This window comes from Cricetulus griseus, assembly GCF_003668045.3.
Source record: "Cricetulus griseus strain 17A/GY chromosome 1 unlocalized genomic scaffold, alternate assembly CriGri-PICRH-1.0 chr1_1, whole genome shotgun sequence".
Lineage (NCBI taxonomy): Eukaryota > Metazoa > Chordata > Mammalia > Rodentia > Cricetidae > Cricetulus > Cricetulus griseus.
Genome location: NW_023276807.1, coordinates 21,288,237 through 21,306,524, shown reverse-complemented (window position 1 = coordinate 21,306,524; position 18,288 = coordinate 21,288,237). Strand labels below are relative to the sequence as shown.

The following is an 18,288-nucleotide window of genomic DNA, read 5'->3' as shown; positions in this document are numbered from 1 at the left end:
CCTTCTCTTGTTTCTTGTCACCTCTTTTGGAGGAAAACTCCTGAGTTAATGTCACAACTTTACATTATATCTATGAATAGATCGAGCAACAGCTTGTCATCTTTTGCTGCACCAGCCTTTCCAGGATGTATGTTCCTGCATATTTAACCTCTTGTTTCATTTGGAGGGGCCAAAGACCTGATGGCTTTATCGCTTAGAAACTTGCTGTGTCTCCTTGAGCAGATGCTTTCACTTTGAAGATTATAACAACTTATCTAACTGATGTGAAGACTAATTAATTCATGTTTTTAAGGTGATTTGAGGACCTGCTAATGAAAAATTCTATAAAAATGCTAATTTTTATTATTCACGCTACCATCTACATATTCTCATTCATTCCCTAAAAGGTCACCTGAGCAGTTACAGTTAAACTCTTTTAAAGAATGAATAGAGAACTAAATTTTATTCTAAATTTCCTTTCTTTTCAAAATATAAGTTCTGTGATCTCTAAGTCATTGAAATGTGGATCTTTTGTCATATATATATATTATATATACATATATATGCACATTATGTATGTATATATATATATATGCTTAAAATTCTATTGTTTAAGTACACAAAAGCTGCATAATTTCAACCCTAGTTAGGTTGTAGATGATAAATTTAAAGCATTTCACAACACCTAAATTATTTTAGTGCAATTCCATTCAAATTTATTTAGTAATTTTAAAAATAGTCATTGTATAAATGTCATTGCATAGAAAAAATGCCCACATTATCTTGATTACTTTTGATGTTATATCCTCATATACATTCTTACTCAATCCTCTTAAAACTCTCTGCAATTTTGCATGAACATTTTGCAGCTTATGTGGTCATTATTGTAGTAGAGAAGTTAATATCTGTGATATAAAGTTATGATTGGGGTAACACAACAAGTCTACTAGTTAAGAAAATGGATGCTTTTGTCCAGAAGGTATGACAGACAGAAACTCTAGAAAAGAATTTGCTTTGCCATCCCTATCTGCACCTTTGATTCTGAGAACAGGTCTTGGATTTGTGTTGAAACACTCTTCTAGTTGAGGCTGATTCGAAACTGTCTTCTAGAAATATATTCTGGTTTTGGTCTAGAGTTTTCTTGTTCTACTTGAAAAAACTAGAACTATCTACATTTCATGATCCATTTTAATTTAGACAGAGTGAAAGGTATGGCTTTGGGGGACTTTTGCACCTTAGAATATACATTATCAGAATAATTCTCATGGAAAGGCCATGCAACCAATTACCGTCACTTTTCCCTAAATAATGACTTATGCAATAATATAATTAAAACAATGAGAGATATATGTATACATAAACACACATATCATGAATAAGAATACTAGTGTTTTTTATATAGACTGTGTATCTTAGTAGTGGGTTTATAGCAAGACTTCAAGATATAAGATTCATACAAATCAGCACCAGAGCAATGGGATATGCCATTAGAAAATTAGATACTGATTCTGTGTATCTCATTTGTGTAATTCTAATACAGTATTAACGATGGTAATTGTTAGTAATCCTCTACCTCACTGACACCTTCTTACTATTGATGACCTTATGCAGGGCAAAGGCCATTGTCTGGCTCTTAGTCCCAAGTCTTAGTATGCTTAGAATATATACTTGGATTAATCAGGGCCAAGGCCATTGCCTGGCTCTTAGTCCCGAGTATTAGTATGCTTAGAATATATACTTGGGATAGTTAACACTTAAAAACCAATACTTTTAATAGTCACTTCTCTATAGAATTAGGAACAAAACATTTATTCTGAATCATATTGATCTGACATGATAATAATGTTTATAATCAGTGTAATGGCACCATCCACAGAAACATTTTAATTTTATAATAACAGATGGCCTTATAGAAAAAAAAAATTAGTTCTAGCTTTGAATTTGCAACACCATCCAGTTACTAATTTATATTTGAAAGTGTCCTATTCTATCAGTAAAACCTCAGGAGAAGCCTCTGTATTTTCTTCATGAATGTTCCATGGGAGTCCCATTATGAGAGAATTAAGACTGATTAGTATCATTTTAACCACACTGGACTCTACTTTTAAAGAACATCTTGAACCAGGAGATTCTCATGTACCACTAGAAAAACTTTAGGTCCAGAATCTTAAATGTACACATCAGAAACTCTGTCCAAATTAACACAGATCCTCCTAAAGCCAACATTACATGGATCAGCCTGAATGCTCCTCAAATATCAAGGGACTAGTTAACCTCTTATGACTCACCTCTAGAGAACTCATAGATATCGTTGATCCGGTCTCGCTTCTTGACAGTCCTGCATTATCATCCAGTTCAGAGGCCATGAAATTCTTCACTGCTGTGCGAGGCTCAAAGGGCAAATTCTGCATATGTTCCTGGGGTGCAAGATGCTGATCTAAGTTCATATTGAACTGGTCCATTACAGGGGGATTCATATTGAATTCAGGATTCACTTTGTAGTGCAATAGCCTTTCATGCGGCAAGGTTTCCATGCCAATATTCATTTTGCTTTCCTCTTTCATTGATGGCTGGGTATTTACAGAACTTCTAGGCATCACAATATAGTCACTTTTCATCATTCTTTCCTGAGGGTGGACTATGTCCATATCAGCCCCTCTTAAGTTGTCATCCGTGCATAAGTACACAGTTCTCCGCAATTCAGTGTTCTCTTTTTTCAGACATTGACTGCTCAGCTCATTCATACTCATGGGCATGTGCAGGCCTGTGGGCTGTTGGATGATGACTTTGGAAATGACATTTCCAGGCAATGTTGAATAGCTTAGCCCTTCAGGATTTGTTCCCTTTTCTTCCTCATCGTCGTTTAGGGAGATCCTGGAGAGCGTTCCTGTGATTGTTGCTGCTCGGCAAGGGCCAATATCCTTATGAAGCACTGCAAATAAGACCATGATAGTTAATATAAAGAAATTGTTTATTTTTATTGTTATTTGCTATTATTTATCTTTCTACTAAACACTCTCTTAATAAAGCTAAAGAAAAATACTCTTTTAACAAATTATTTGCATTTGTTTCTTCACAGTCCAGATTACTGAATTGTTATTGATTCTGTGACACTGCCATAGATCATGAGCATAGATAAAGTATATCTGAAAGCTGATTAACTGGCTTTCAAAAACTCTCTGTGTCTTACCCTGAAAAAAATTCTGCATTAATTTTAAGGCAAAGAGTAGATTGCCAGAGAAGATTTGTCCATCAATGTACTTCAAAGCATTTCCATAAAAATATAGTTTTTGTTCACACAAATTTGTTAATTTTCCTATAGGCCTTTCTTCTAAAGTTTTCTAGAATGACTGTTCATTAAAACAGTTTCTTGATGGCTGAGTGTGGTGGTGCATGCCTTTAATCCCAGTACTTGGGAGGTAGAGATAAGACAGGTATCTGTGAGTTCAAGGCCAGCCTGGTCTACATAGTGAGTTTCCAGACAGTCAAAGCTACATAGTGAGACTGTCTGAAAATAAAACTGGTGTAGGATGGCCACAAAGCAAAGAAACTACAGTAGAAAACTTCATCATGAATAGCTAACTTGTGTCTGAAGGCATGAACATTTTCAGAGGCTGAATTTTGCTCATTATTGTCCAAGTTTTCAACAGAATCATAACTATGAATTAGCACAGAAGTTGAAAACTAGGAGATTATGATTATCTCCTAGTTTTGCTACTTTGAGGAAATGAAGCCATTAAACTATTCCAAAGTACAAACCACTCATACAATACCTGTTATCTTTAGAGATGCTGTGTCTATTCTTGTATTATTGCCTCTTTGTTTCCTAGACCATAACATCATGTTAAATATTCATATATATATTTTATGAATCAACAATGTGGTTGTAAACTTTTTATGTTTTACATTTTTGTTTGTAAAAAATAAGAAAAGATAAAGCTTTAAAATGTTATTTCTAAATCTGACATGGTGGTAGTGTGTAATCACAGCACCAGGAGGCTGGCAGCCTTGGCTACCTACACTTTGTAAAAGCAAAAACAAGAATAAAGTAAAATCTAAACCTCTTAAGGTACTAAGAGAGCAGTAATACATTGCAATTTCTAGAAATAATTGTGAATGAAACATTAAGAAATAATTGTGAAGTTTATTGACAAATTAAATAATAGTTGAAATTAAAACAACATTTAAAGCATTTGAAAATTCACAGCATAATTTTAGTTACTAACTTCACGCAAAAATTAATCCAAAATCCAAAGCACTAAAATTTAAAGACACATTATGAGTACCCATTGTATTATAGTAGGGATACATAGATGTTTTCTTACCTTTATTAATGGGTTGTAAACTCTGAAAGAAACCTTAGTAATGAGTATTTGATTTCATAATCTGGATGTGGATGCGAGATACATTTAGATTTTTACAATATGTTCTCTCTATATTAAGTATTAGAGATCCAAGTATTTTTACGAAGTAATGTCCACAGTATGTGAGAGATGAGCCTGCTTCTTTATTTGCTTAAAATGGAAACAAACTTTGAATATAAACCTCCTACCCATGACAACAGTGTTGCAGTAGGACCTTGCAGATAAATCAATTGAGTTGTGAAAACAAAAACCAAACCACACAGAAAGCAACATCAAGAGTTAGCATAAACAGATGTGCGCTCCAGCATCTTTAGAAGAGGTTTCAAAGTTTAGAACAGACTGCTCAGAGCCCAGGAACTGAGACTTTAGTAGAATCAACATATACAGAATTCTCTTGAAAAATTCTGAGGGATGTGCTGATGAACTCAACTGAAAAGGTCGTTGGCCAAAAATGAAAACAGAGGATAAACACATTGTAAATTGTTTCCTTTTTTTTGTTGTTTTTTTTTTTTTTGTTTTTCGAGACAGGGTTTCTCTGTGGCTTTGGAGGCTGTCCTGGAACTAGCTCTTGTAGACCAGGTTGGTCTCGAACTCACAGAGATCCTCCTGCCTCTGCCTCCCAAGTCCTGGGATTAAAGGCGTGGGCCACCAAATTGTTTCTTAATAACACAGTGTTACCAAGACTCCAGGGCACAAAAGACAACATTGTACATTCTGAAGGGCTGGGAACTGCAGCTCTGGGAAGGAGGTCTGACATGGAAGTTCTCAGCACTCACAATGCATCACAGTGACTTGAATGGCTTCTAAAACCCTGGTTATTGTGTGCCAGGCCCACAGATACTGGGCTAGAAGGTCTAGGTAGGTCTTCAAAACTGCATTTATAGGAAGTGGCAGGTGGTGCACTGCTTGTTTGGGTACCACACTTTGACAAGCACTGGTTTGCTCTGAATAGCTGTTAAAGAAAAGACAAAAGTGTCTGTTCTTATTTTTCCCTCTGTCAAGAATTCTAAGGAATACATGAAGGAAGCAAGGAAGGTAAATTGAGGATGGATGATTAAGAATTAAATCGACACCTAACCATTAAAATAAGTTCAAGCCTCCCAATACAGCCAAATTGTATTGTATAAGTGGGGAAACTTGCACCGTGGTTTGTGAATTTTTGCGATCATAGAAGATGGATACGATTTTTGCTATAGGAATAGCTAATTCTTACTCCCCTTACAGGCCCACCAAGGGTTGCCAAATCATAGCCAAATCATAGCAGCTAGCTGAAGACTGCTGAGACCATACCCATCCAGAGTGTTTTGACTGAATTCAAGAATACAAGATTAGTTTCCTATGTGATTGTGATTATGGCAAGAAATATGATCTGACATTTGCACAGATTTTAATGGCTCTGCATTGAATCTGAAAACAATACATAAGGGAGTCTGGAAGGTAGGAAGTGGGTGCCTTTCCCAGCACTGCCAGCTCTACAATAGTTGCCATGACATTTTACTCCTTGGTAGACAGTTTGGATGGAGACTTAGAAGGTACTATATCAAATATTCAATGTCTACACAATCTCAGATAGATGTTATTCTGAAAGAAGTTAAGATGCCAGTGTACAGAGATAAAGGCAGAAGTTTTTTTTTTTCTATAAAAGCATACCAGAAGCATAACTTTTACATAATCTTAGGAGACTCCTTGACAGCACCTCTAAAATACTTTGGGCATCTTAGATGACAAGTTGACACTTGTACTGAAGCATAAATCGTGTGTGAATGTTGACCACATTAATACAAATAAATAGCCAACTGTGATGGAAGCTGGATGCGTATGCATATATGTGTATACTATAATTTAAATTTATTGACAAATTGGGGGCTATTTTCAGCCCCAGGCCTTGGAAGATGCTATTAGAAATGAATGATGACACATGGCTGTTAAATCTGAAGGCAAACCGCACTCAGATTGAACTAAATAATACTTGATTTCAAATATTTGGGTACTCAGCTGAAGTAGATACTTCCATTTTTAATATATAAAAAAAGACAGAACAAAGAACAACAAATAAAAGGTAAAATGAGGTGCATATTGACGTGTTTTGGAAGATACTTTCCCAACTAATGAAAACATCCAAAATAGAAAATATTTAATTTTCTTTAATACTTTTGAGTCCTCTTCTCTAGTGTAAAATCAGCCAATGGCTAGAGAACAGCTACCCCTCCCAACACACACACACCAAGGTAGTTCACCAGTCTAGTGATTCATACTCTCTGTATGATAAGCAAAGCAGCTACAGTGAGGTGCCTTACAACTGCTCTTATTCGTGAGGATGGAAATTTATGGCCTTGCTAGTGCTTTCTGCTGCTATAGTACTCTCGATGACCCATTTCTTATTTCTTCTCAGTTCTCATTCCTTCCCCATCCCCTCTTGATATAAATCCCTGATGATACAGTGATTCTCGTTGGAAGAGATATCACCATTCACCCACATGAGTGTGATTCACAAAGCCTAGGATTTTCTTACGAAAAACAAAAGACACAAAATGATTTCACATCCCTACAGATTATATTTAAAAGATCAAAGAATTCTTACCTGATCGACAAGCAATGTCTACATCCTTTTCAAAGTCTGTCTGTAACAAGAAATAATAAGGCACAGAATCATCATCTAAGGAAGATTTTGAATGTTAATAACATTCAATTTTTCTGAAGCTTATAGATTTATGGCTGGTCAGTATCCATTTATTGTTTTGTGCAAAAGAAGACTCTCAAGGAATAATCAGAATTTCCAAGAGATAAAATGGTGCATAAAACCCATGGAAAAATGGCATAGTTTTGATATGGTAACAATCATATCCTATATAAAATGATAGAATTTTAGCTAACACTGGTGGTTCTAGTGGTAGTTCTAGTTACTTAGGAAGATGAAGCCAGAGAATGAGGTCAAGGTCTGTGAGACCATAATCCATCTAAAAGTCCAAATGGGACGTAGAACATAGCTCAGATGGTAGAGTGCTTGCCTAGCATGCCTGATCACCCGAATGGAATAAAAGTGCAAATGGTGGCATACCTCTATAATCTAGCACTTGGGAATGTGAAGGAAGGAGAATCATAAATTCAAGTTCATCCTTGGCTACAAGGTGAGGCTAGCCTATGTTACATGACATCTTGTCTCAAACGAAACAAAACAAAACAAAAAGTTGTGGCTATAACTTAGTGGCTGAGCTTGCATAGGCCACACAGGGACTTGGTTCACTCTCTGTACTTCAAACACAAAACAAAAAGAGGACCAGAAATTTTAGGCAATAGCCTAACTTTAATAAAGCAACAGGAAGGTTCACTATTAGAAATATCTTTAAACAAATGTTTTCTTTTGTTGTGTTTTATGCTTCTAGTTTCGGTGTGTTACCTGTGATATGCTATTCTATGATGCAGCTTTGGTAATGCTCACACTTCCTTCACTGTGATCAAAGGCTCTCAGACATCAAAGCTGAAGGTTAAACACCTATTCTTTTGGCCTAGAATCTTGCTATAGTAGTACTCTCGATGACCCATTTCTTATTCCACCTTCCCTCAAATTCGTATTTAAAAAAAAATCAGCTTTTTATTTTATTGTAAAATCAGCCTGATGTAAGCAACTTTTTTCAATTATATTCTTTTCCTTATTAATACTAATTTTTAATTTTTACTACTACTAGTACTACTATTACTATTATTACTATGTGTGTATGTACATGCACACATTCTACCGCATGTGTATGGAGGTCAGAGGAAAACTTTGTCGTTTTGGTTCCCTGGGTCCCAGGGATCAAATTCAGGTCATCAGGTTTGCACAGCAAATGACTTTACCTGTCATACCTTCTGGCCAGCCCACTTTCAGTATCTTTTTTGTTTTGTTTTGTTTTTAAGTATTTTTTTATTAATTCTTTGAGAAGTTCCCCTATGCATACCATGTATTTTAATCACAGTCACCCTCCTCAACTCCTCTCTCTCAGCAGAGATTTTTATAGATATTTGATTTTTGTAAGGAACTGATCATTATTACCTCATCTTTTAGCTGCTAGCATATTGCTTAGCCATACTTTTTATGGTGCCTACTTTTTTTAGTAATAAAAAAGTTATGCTACAGAATGCTCATTCCTATACAGTGTCAGTGCTGTTGATGTTGCTGGTTGGCTGATTGTTTTGTTCTGAGACATAATTATGCCATGCTGTCCAGAGTGTCCTTAACCTGAGGCTCCTCTTGCCTCAGCCCCCTACCCCACAGTGCTGGCATTCCAGGCCTGCACCATAACTCTCAACTTCCATTTCTGTTTTGATGATAGTAATTTTTATCTCATTTCTAGAGTTTGCCAAAGTGTTAATGCCTATAGTAGCCTTGACTCCAACAGAACCCTGGGCTCATGTACAGTATGGATCCATAACAGAAAGTGCCTTTTCTTCTGTTTTAGTCTCTTTAGGCTGTTCAGTGGAGCCACCATTACCTGGGGTCACCTTTAAATATACATATCTAACTGCTCTTAGTTACAGCCCCTCTAAGGACTCTCATATTAAACTATGTATATTAATGAGGGAGGGGTACAATTAAAACTTGTTCTATTAAATTCTCAAAAAGTAATAAATAGAAAGAATGGAAAGAAACATTACAGACATCAAAAACAAGTGTGAAAGTCCAATGTACTTATGTGTAAAAAATAATTATCTTGAACTGAATTCTAGACAAGGAGGAAATACTCTTCACTGTTGTATAAGAAGACACCATTCTAACCCCCCGAGGGAGTCAACAGCAGATCCTTGATTCAAAGACACTCCAGAAAGAACATTTATTGGATATCAAAGTACCAAGTATTTACTTTAAATATTTGTTTTATTATTTGTGTATTTTGTGTATGTGTGTGTGTGTCCATGTGTACAGGAACACATGGAAGCATGAAGAGGGCATCAAATACCTTGGAGCTGGAGTTATAGGTACCCATGAGGTATAGATGTGGGTGCTGGGAACTGAACTCCAGTCCTCTGAAAAGACAGTAAGTGTCTTGAACCCCTAAGTCATCTCATCAGTTCACAAAGTATTAGTCTTAATGAACTAAAGCCAAATTGTGATTTTATACTATTTCATTAACAATGAATTTGTTATACATACATATATTTTTTCTTGAGAAATTATGACTTAATTATCAACCAGAAAGAAAATGAAAGCTCACCATGATTTGAGCATGTCCATTAGGAAAGGAACTTGAAGAATCAGCATTGATTGGATCCTGGCAGTTTCTCAACCGGCATCTAAATGCATCTTGAACCTGTGGGAAGGAAAAAATACCAATTTTCCTTTTTCCTCAGTAATAACTAGATACTGTCCATATTGCCTATCAATTATGAGAAAAACACTATCTTTGTTTGTATGGTATAAGACTCATCTTGTTTCCTGGCTGGCCTAGATCTAGTTATGCAGATCAGGCTGGCCTCAAGTTCACAGAGATCTACTTGTATCTGCCTCCCCAGTTCTGGGATACAGGCCAGCACCACCATGCCTGACATTGATTACCTCTTACCACAAATATAGGTGTACATGGCTTTGCTCACTCGCCAGGGTATTTATCACTTGCCATTGTCTATCAAGTTAGTGTTGGAACTCTTGAGAGAGCAGGACAGCCATTTCTGGCTTAATCCTCATCATTCTTAACATGAGATGGGTTTTTCTACTATTGTTATAAACAAGTGCATGCTGCTGTTGCTGCTGCTGCTGCTGCTGCTGCTGCTGCTGCTGTGTGTGTGTGTGTGTGTGTGTGTGTGTGTGTGTGTGTGTGTATGTAGGAGGTGGATTTCCTCTTGTGTAATATCCATAACAGATTTAAACACTGAAAAATGAAATCACTCAATGATCTTTTGACTGGAATTGATTTATGTTTTTTTTTTCTTATCTGACTCACTTGTGGAAAAAACTATTCCTGTTTTCCCCCTTCATGTCTATGCCCCCAGATAGAAAAATAGGAAACAACAGAGCAATATGAAACACATCCCTTGACTTCTGGTTGATCGACGTGGGAAAGAACAAGACTCTTTAGCTCAGCGAGACTCCCTTGACATCCCACCAGGTCCTAGATGCAGCATAAACATATCACAAGAGGTTTCTAAGAATATTACATTAATTGTTTTATTACAAAACCTCAGCAGAGGCAAAGAGATGTAAAGGGAACTCTCCACTGGTTAACAAAAACAATTGCTGTTTTCTGATCACATGACACCTCAGCATTGGGTTGCACACATCCCACTTCCTGTGGTCCTTTAGGCTCCTCCCAAGTTCATCGACAAATATGTTCACAGATAGCTACTTATCCCAAATCAATGGCCAGGTCGTTTTCTTACTCCTTTGTCTGATTCCATGCATTTGATATTCTCCTCTTCTATTATAATCTGTTTTACAGTTATTAAAAGCATAGCTCATGTTGCGTTTTCCCTATAGTGAATCACTATTATAGAGACTGCAAGGTAAGCACATGTAGGTCTTTTCTTTTGAAAAGCACAGCCATTTTGATATGAGATGTGTATAACATATATATTGGTCAGGAAACAGAACAAAACAGAACATAATGGATCAAACCATTAATTTGTTTTTGTCTCCTTCCTCCCCATTTTTGAGTCATCAATACTCTTCCCCAAATTGCAATTTAGATCTGAAATGTGGACCTGAGTGGTCTGCTCTGCCCGTGCTATAGAGACCCGCACATACATCCTCTCTCCACCTATGGCTCTCCGCCTGGTGGTGCAGCCAATTTCTATGAAGTTGGAGTGCAAGCTGGTGTCTTCGGATGGCTTCCATTCTACAATGCTAACATAGCTAATCTCCAAGCCAATGATCAGTCCCTTGATAACATTTCTTTGGTCCAACACATCAATGAAGAGTCTGGCTGCTCTGAAATCTACTCTGATGCCTTTTTTTCTTAGGACTCAGAGGAATAGAGGGACTGAATCATCTAGCTTCTCCCAGCAAAGCAGACACCCCAGAACAGAGCAGAAGACTCTCTCAACATCAGTGTTTTCAGGGGATTCCTTTTTAAACCAAGAAGTCATTGTAGGTTATAAAATAATGCATTACCAATAGAAAATTGGCAATGAACTTAGTGTTTGCCAGGCTGCCATTATTTTTCTGTGATTCCTACGTTTGAAAAACAGGTTCATGCTAAATGCTGTTTATGCCCCAAAGCAACAGTTAAAGTACATTTTATAAAGAAAAATAAATGATATGTCTTTTGTCTTTTTGGAGCTTGTCACTTGATGATTCCATTCAAAACTATTTCTAAATATCAGCATATATAAAATATGAAACACTGTGGTGGGAATGGAATTCCCATGTAAACTATATCAGGAGCTCTCTGTTTTGCTTTTACTGTCTTCTCAATGTTTCCATTGATGTAGTGGAGAGATGGTTTGATGCACACCTTTCTTTGTTCTGTTACTGTAACAACTTCATCAAAGTATTACTATGTTGGAACATGAAATTTTATCTGACCTACATCTGTGTTCCTGGGTTCTGGTCACTCATATTTGGCTCTAGAATAAACTATTTCTTTCCTTCAAAAGGGTAAGTGCTGTGTGTTTGCACTGACAGCAGCAATGACAAACATTAATTTCTCTGGTCCTTTTTAAGTGTTCTTTATTTTGAACTAATCGCCAAAAAGTTGTCAAGGATCTTCCAACTGACATTTAAAAAACATGGAAAAGCAAATTCTGTTAATTTCTCTTCCAAATTATTGTCTGGTTGATCGAAAGAGATATAAAAGAAATCTCCTTTTTTTTGAAACATACACTTAACACACACACAGAATCAATACTTTTGACGGTATTTCTTCAATACTTCCAAATGTCACAGTGAGCTAGGGGCATGTCTACACTGGAAATGACATCCGTTTTATCAGTCAGCTAATGCTGTTTGGAAGAGAGAGAAGACAGAAAAGCAAACGAATTTTTCACTATGTTTAAGGCCATTTTTAGGTTCTTACAGGTGTCATAATTTAAGAATTAGAGTCTAAGACATTTTCGGTGAACAGCTCTCATTCATAAGGATTTCCGGGAGAAATTTCATTTGATTCCAAATGCCTTATTTGATTTTTTAAAATCTAAAAACACACAGACGCTATCTAGATGAATTGGCATTAAATATTTGCTCAACACCATGGAAAGAAATGATGAGAGGCACATGATGATTCTCTTTACCTCAGAGAGGCTTAAGGCAAGATAGCATCTGGAAAAAGATCCAGTTATGTGCAGACATTTTGTTCACTGAATTTTCTAGCAGGTAAACAAAAAGTTTTATCCTTTGGGGAATTAATGTGAATTATACCAATGAAAAACTGGAATTGCTTAAAATTCAAGCTCTAGACAAACATAAAAATAAATAACAAGAAGAAATGAAAAATAGATCATTCTATGCCATACAAAGATTAAAGTCCCTCTGAATCTCTTATGCCAATGTTATATTTACAATGATGAGCAGTAACTGTCCTTTATGTTTATTCATGGAGAGCTAATTCCTTCAGTAAACTATTTTACTTAAAACTGTTATTATTAGTTTATTATTTGACATTAACATTACAAATCTGAGTTCCTGCAAAATTAACATTTCAAAAACTTTCTGGAGGCCAGTAAACCCAAGTTTGAAGTGAATCTGTGGGGGAACAATGAAATATTTAACATTAATTATGTCACACTTCATATCTAGATTATAAAATGTCTTCCTTTTGAACCATTCTGAAATAGGTCTGTCATTCTTAATAATGACCAGACACGGCTAAAAGTAAGAGGCAGTAGCAAGGAACACATATCTTGCTACACTTAAAATAGTCAGGGGACTTTAAGGAACCCTGATGGTCTGTAGTGAGATACAGAAAGAACAAAGGGCAACATCTTTAAGAATACAGCGATAGCTAAGCAGCTAGGGGGCTTCAAAAAACAAAACAAAACAAAACTGCCCAGAGAAACAATGGGTCTTTCTCAATGCATACATTGAGTTTCCTGGATGACATCTGAGTTCAAAGTAGTTTGTTTGCAGGGGAATGTCTAGCTCCTGTCTCCCTCATGGGGAGAGGCATTTGGGTTTTCTCAGCAGTAGCAGCAGCAGCAGCAGCAAGCTGAGAGCTTCTCAATTGGTTGTCACTCCAGAGGCAGCTGGCAGAGAGTCTCAGTGCAAAGTCCACGCCAGACTTCGAGGTTTGCAGGAGAGGGGCACCCCGCATGGTTGGCAGTGTTGCAAATCCTCGAAGCCTCACAGGCAAGAGTTCCACAGCTTGAAGCAGGATCCAGATTTAGCTGCTGAACTGCTCAGACCCCAAATCTTCACCTCTAAACGACGAAACAGTTTTACCTCAAGCTCCTCTTTGTGAATTCTTGTGAACTCACAAGATCATTTTAAGTCAGGAATACACACATTTTATTCTTGTATTCATTTGTTATGATTTCTGGGGGAGAGTGGTTTCTTAAGTCCTGTGTCTACAATCACACCTATTGTTTCAGATTTAAACAAATAGCACAGGTTTTTTTTTTCAACATAATATATTTTATAGTTAATCATTAAATGGATGAATAAGTCTCAGTTTTATAAATATTGTACCAAATGACATAAGTATCATGAATAACTTGACATTTAAAAAATATTACTTTACTTTTTTCCTAGTGAAATAAAAAAGGAAGGTTTGTCCCTTGCTATACAATGAAAGGTTCAGGGTACACTCTCAGATTCAAGCCAGATGGATCTTTATTGGGATTCCCTAAGGCTGAAGGATCTATGACTTGCTATCTGAAATGCCCTCCTTTTGACCTTCAAATTAATTTTTTAAAAAATCCTTCTTTTGGGGCACACTAAAACTTCTTTAGGTGATGATCTTTCAAACACACGGTCTGAAAAATGTAGCAGTGTTCCTTTAGTGTGCAAATGAGAGAGGGAAGAATTCGATGCTAGACACTATGGCTCACACCTTCTCAGGAGGCATTTCATTGCATCCTGGTGCCACAGCCTTTGTGCCCACAGACAGGCTCACAATGCATAGAAGAGCAAACTCAGGCTTAGAGACTGCAAGCAACTCACCTGACATTTTTGCTGCCATAGGTGACAAAAGCTCAAAATGGAACCACATGTTTTGCTTTGAAAGTCCTCATTCCTGGACACCATTCTATTTCTAGCCTTTCAAATTTACCAAACAAAGATTAGAATAGTTTAAGCCAAGGAATGAACCAAAACAAAAAGACTTTTTTTTAAAAAGGAATAACCAGATAAGTTCTCACTTTATTCCTTTAGTCAAGGCACATACAGTGTAGAAGTATCATAGAGCTGGAAGGTGAGATCTTGGGGGTATGAGGGGAGAAGGAAGTGGGAGCCACCTGTCAGCCTGCCAGTGTACAGCCTCTGCTCACTATAGATGGCAGCACGATGCTGCTCCCTAGAGTAGGGGCAGCTGGGAGGAAAATGTGACTGGAAGAATTGAGAGTAACCCAAAATCACAGTTGGATGCTCCCTGGGAGGCACACCAGTATGTCAAGTTGTGTTTCAAGCTCCCTGTGTCTGAACTTGTTCACTAAGTCTCTTTCATCAGATTTCACACATCCAATAACCTCTTATGCTTCTTATGGTCATCCATTTGAGGATTCAGAAGAATGCAGATGTTCTGCCATATAAATGGAATTATGACACTCTGGGAAAGCCTAATCTAGAAGCAGCAAGATGTACACTTCCATCTCTAACAAACAGGATGTGGAGTGAGGTGAGATCGGTGGCTTCTGAGGAAACCTAAGACCCTAAGTCGCATGTTGTCCGCGACTATGTCATGTCCAATTAAAGCTTATTTTGTTGTCTCTTGCCATTCACCTACTTTAAGGCACATATATTGTTTTACTAAAAACAAAGCAAAACAACAGAATCTTTAAATGATTTTCTTCTGGGATTTTAAATTCAGCCTGGAAAGTATGAAGGCGTTAGTAAATGACTTGACCATCTCTTAATCCATGTGCTATTTGTCTGTCTCACAAGCAAAATGTTCCAGTCAAGCCCTAAGTCTCCACACTTGGCCGCATACTGATTCTATAAATAACATTCACTGTTTTTCTGATGCTACTTGGAATAAGTAGCTCTTATCAAGATCATGAAATGCTCTAACTAGAACTGTCATATGAGAGAGAGAGAGAGAGAGAGAGAGAGAGAGAGAGAGAGAGAGAGAGAGAGAGAGAGAGAGAGAGAGAGAATACAGTTCATGTTTTATTTTAACGATTTTCCTGAAAAATTGCTTCACAGGTTTGGATGACTATTTGAGGCCTCATCTGGCTCAGCCTGACTTCATGCCAAAGCTCGGGAGAGAAGAGGATATTGGCCCTGATACTAATGTCATGAAACAGCCAGAGGATGCTTACACAGGGACACAAGAGGATCATCCATTTATGATGTAAATTTTAAGAACCCCCTTGTATTTAATGGCAGGGCTTTATTTTAGATTATTTGGTATCATAATCTTGTTATGTTCCCCGTCTGAGATCAAGCTGCAAGACTGTCTTAGAGCCTGGCACAGCCAGAGAAAGAGATGAAAAGAATGTGCAGGAACCAAGAAAGTGGTTTCCTAGCAACAGGAAATATTCCAAAGGTTTCCTAACTCTTGTGTAGTTTCATTTCCATAGCAATGAGGAGAATAGTAAATAGTATGTGTTCTTATCTGTTCAATCCAAGTGAATTCTAATCAACAAATGCAGAAAACGTCTATACTTGCTCTGCTAGATTCAATCTGATGTCTAGAACACATATTAGTGTCTAGATTATGTGGTTTTGGTTTTGTCTTCTCCCCTGCCCCGGAAACATTTGCTATAACAATTCAAAGGGACAACGGTTTGTAGAAGAAACAACTACAGCATTAAGAAAAAAAATGGTATTCAAATACTGTTTGACAGGTCTAGAGATCAGGAACAGGCATTGAGATACTCAATTTTCTTTTTATCGAAACAGATGATGGGGTTGGGCAGATGGCTCAGTGGGTAAACATGTTTGCCTTGCAGGCATGAGAATCTGAGTTTGAATCCCAGGTGTCTGTGTAAAAGAACTAGCATAAAGCTAAGCCTGTAATCTCAGTTCTTGGGGTGGAGGTGGAGGCAGAGTCAGGAGGATCCCTGGGGCTCACTGACCAGCCTAGCCAAAGGTGGAGTTTCAGGTTTAGTGGAAGAGTTTCTCTTAAGGTGATAAGGCAAGCTACTTAAAGAAAGCTCTGCTTTGGCTCCACGTGTGAGCACATAAACAGTGCATCCAGCACATTAACACATACTACATCCATGTAAACACATAGAAGTTCAGGGGTCAACACCAGTGCATTTATCTCTTCCTTGTCTCCAAATTAAAAATTATTATTCTTTTAGAATTGAGCCCATCAAAAGCAAAATCAAACCTAAAATACTCTCTCCACATTTGCCTCCTAAATGTCATCATTGCAGTCTTTCATTCCTCCTGGAAGTACAAGGCTATATTTCATTCTCTTCCACAAAGATTGGGCAAGTCAATATGAGTAAAAACAGCAATAACTAAAAAGAACCAAATTATGTTGGTATTTAAAAATAGAAAAAAATAGGAATAAGAATATGTATTTCTCAAGCTCTACATCAAAATTATTTCTTACATTGGTTGCAGATTTTCAAGAAAGAAAAGTTCTATACAAATTATAAGAATTTATTCTGAAGAAACTAGCAGAGAAATAAAATGGTGAACAAAGCAATAAAGACAAAATTGTATTCCTAGGTCTCTTTCGGATTATCAGTTATGCATTACCAATTAAGTATTTAAGAGTCCCACATGACAACTCAGTATTTCACAAACACTGCTCTATTTACTTTGATATATTTTTATGGAAACAGTACTGATAGAAGGCACAGAGGCCATGGGAAAGGGGTTTCTTTTTTCTTATACTACATTCAGGGTTAGGGCAATAAGGTCACAATATGAGACAGACCTACTGCCAGTGTCAGGTGATACACATGTAGATTAGAAATAAGCTTTGCTTCCAAGGGAGCTTTCGATGAAACATTCTATGTAAGGCATAAAATGGTTTAAATTATAAATTAAAAATAACTTTAGTTCTTTAATAACAAAATTTCTCTTGGGAATGCTGAAGATCACTTGCCCTTAACTGAAATATATGTATTTTTAGTGAGGTTACAGAGTGTTTGTATGGTTCAATGAAAAAGAAAAAAAATGTTCATTTTGTGTTAGAACTAAAGAATGCTGTAAAAATTCACTATGGATTTATTAATAATACAGTTATTCAGTTGGAATTATCCACTGAAAAATACCAGAGAGAATGGCTATGTTTTGCTCCTACTAGTAGAGAAAACATCTATTTACAGATTTCTTATTTAGCAGAAGCATTTGTTTCATGATTTGACTTAATTGCACTTAAATCATGCTTCTGACAGCTAATAGTCTAATTAGAAAGTACTGAAAAGTTCTGATTGGTATCAAGGATTTTTCTGCCAAATATTTTTCTCTCTGTAAGTAGCAAAAATTTGATAATAAGCCATCATATCTGTCACTTAAAGTTCTGCTTATTTTGAGGATAGCCTACAGCTCTCTAAAAAAAGAGACATGAGCTGGGCATGTGGCTTGGTGGGTAGAGTGCTTGCATACACAAAGCGCTAGGTTCAGTTCCTAGCATAACATAAAACTCACACAGCAAGTTTGAGATTACTGTAGGCTACATGAGGCCATGTCTTTAAGAAAAGACAGAGAATTCATTTAAAGGTAGAGTACTTGTCTATACCGTAATAACTGGGGTATTAATTTTTTCTGAAAATTGCATGCAGTTTTTGTCTATTGCTTGCAGATATGCCCTGCACCTTGTTTAAAGCCTGAAATAGTCCATCTTTAACTGTCAATTGAAATTTAGAGGAATTCTCTTATATTAAAAAATATTAAAGGACTGTTAATACAGGTGATCCA

The 18,288-nt window shown here is 36.7% G+C and overlaps 1 protein-coding gene across 1 annotated transcript in view; it reads right to left on the bottom strand.

The window, feature by feature from the left end:
* Positions 1–18,288, bottom strand: part of Adgrb3 (adhesion G protein-coupled receptor B3) — a 697,729-nt gene that overhangs the window by 25,205 nt on the left and 654,236 nt on the right. The window contains exons 25-27 of the mRNA XM_027392824.2: positions 9,536–9,631; positions 6,925–6,964; positions 2,268–2,911 (exon numbers count right to left, since the gene is read on the bottom strand). Of these exons, the coding sequence (XP_027248625.2) occupies positions 2,268–2,911; positions 6,925–6,964; positions 9,536–9,631 (780 nt within the window). The remainder of the gene's footprint in view (positions 1–2,267; positions 2,912–6,924; positions 6,965–9,535; positions 9,632–18,288) is intronic.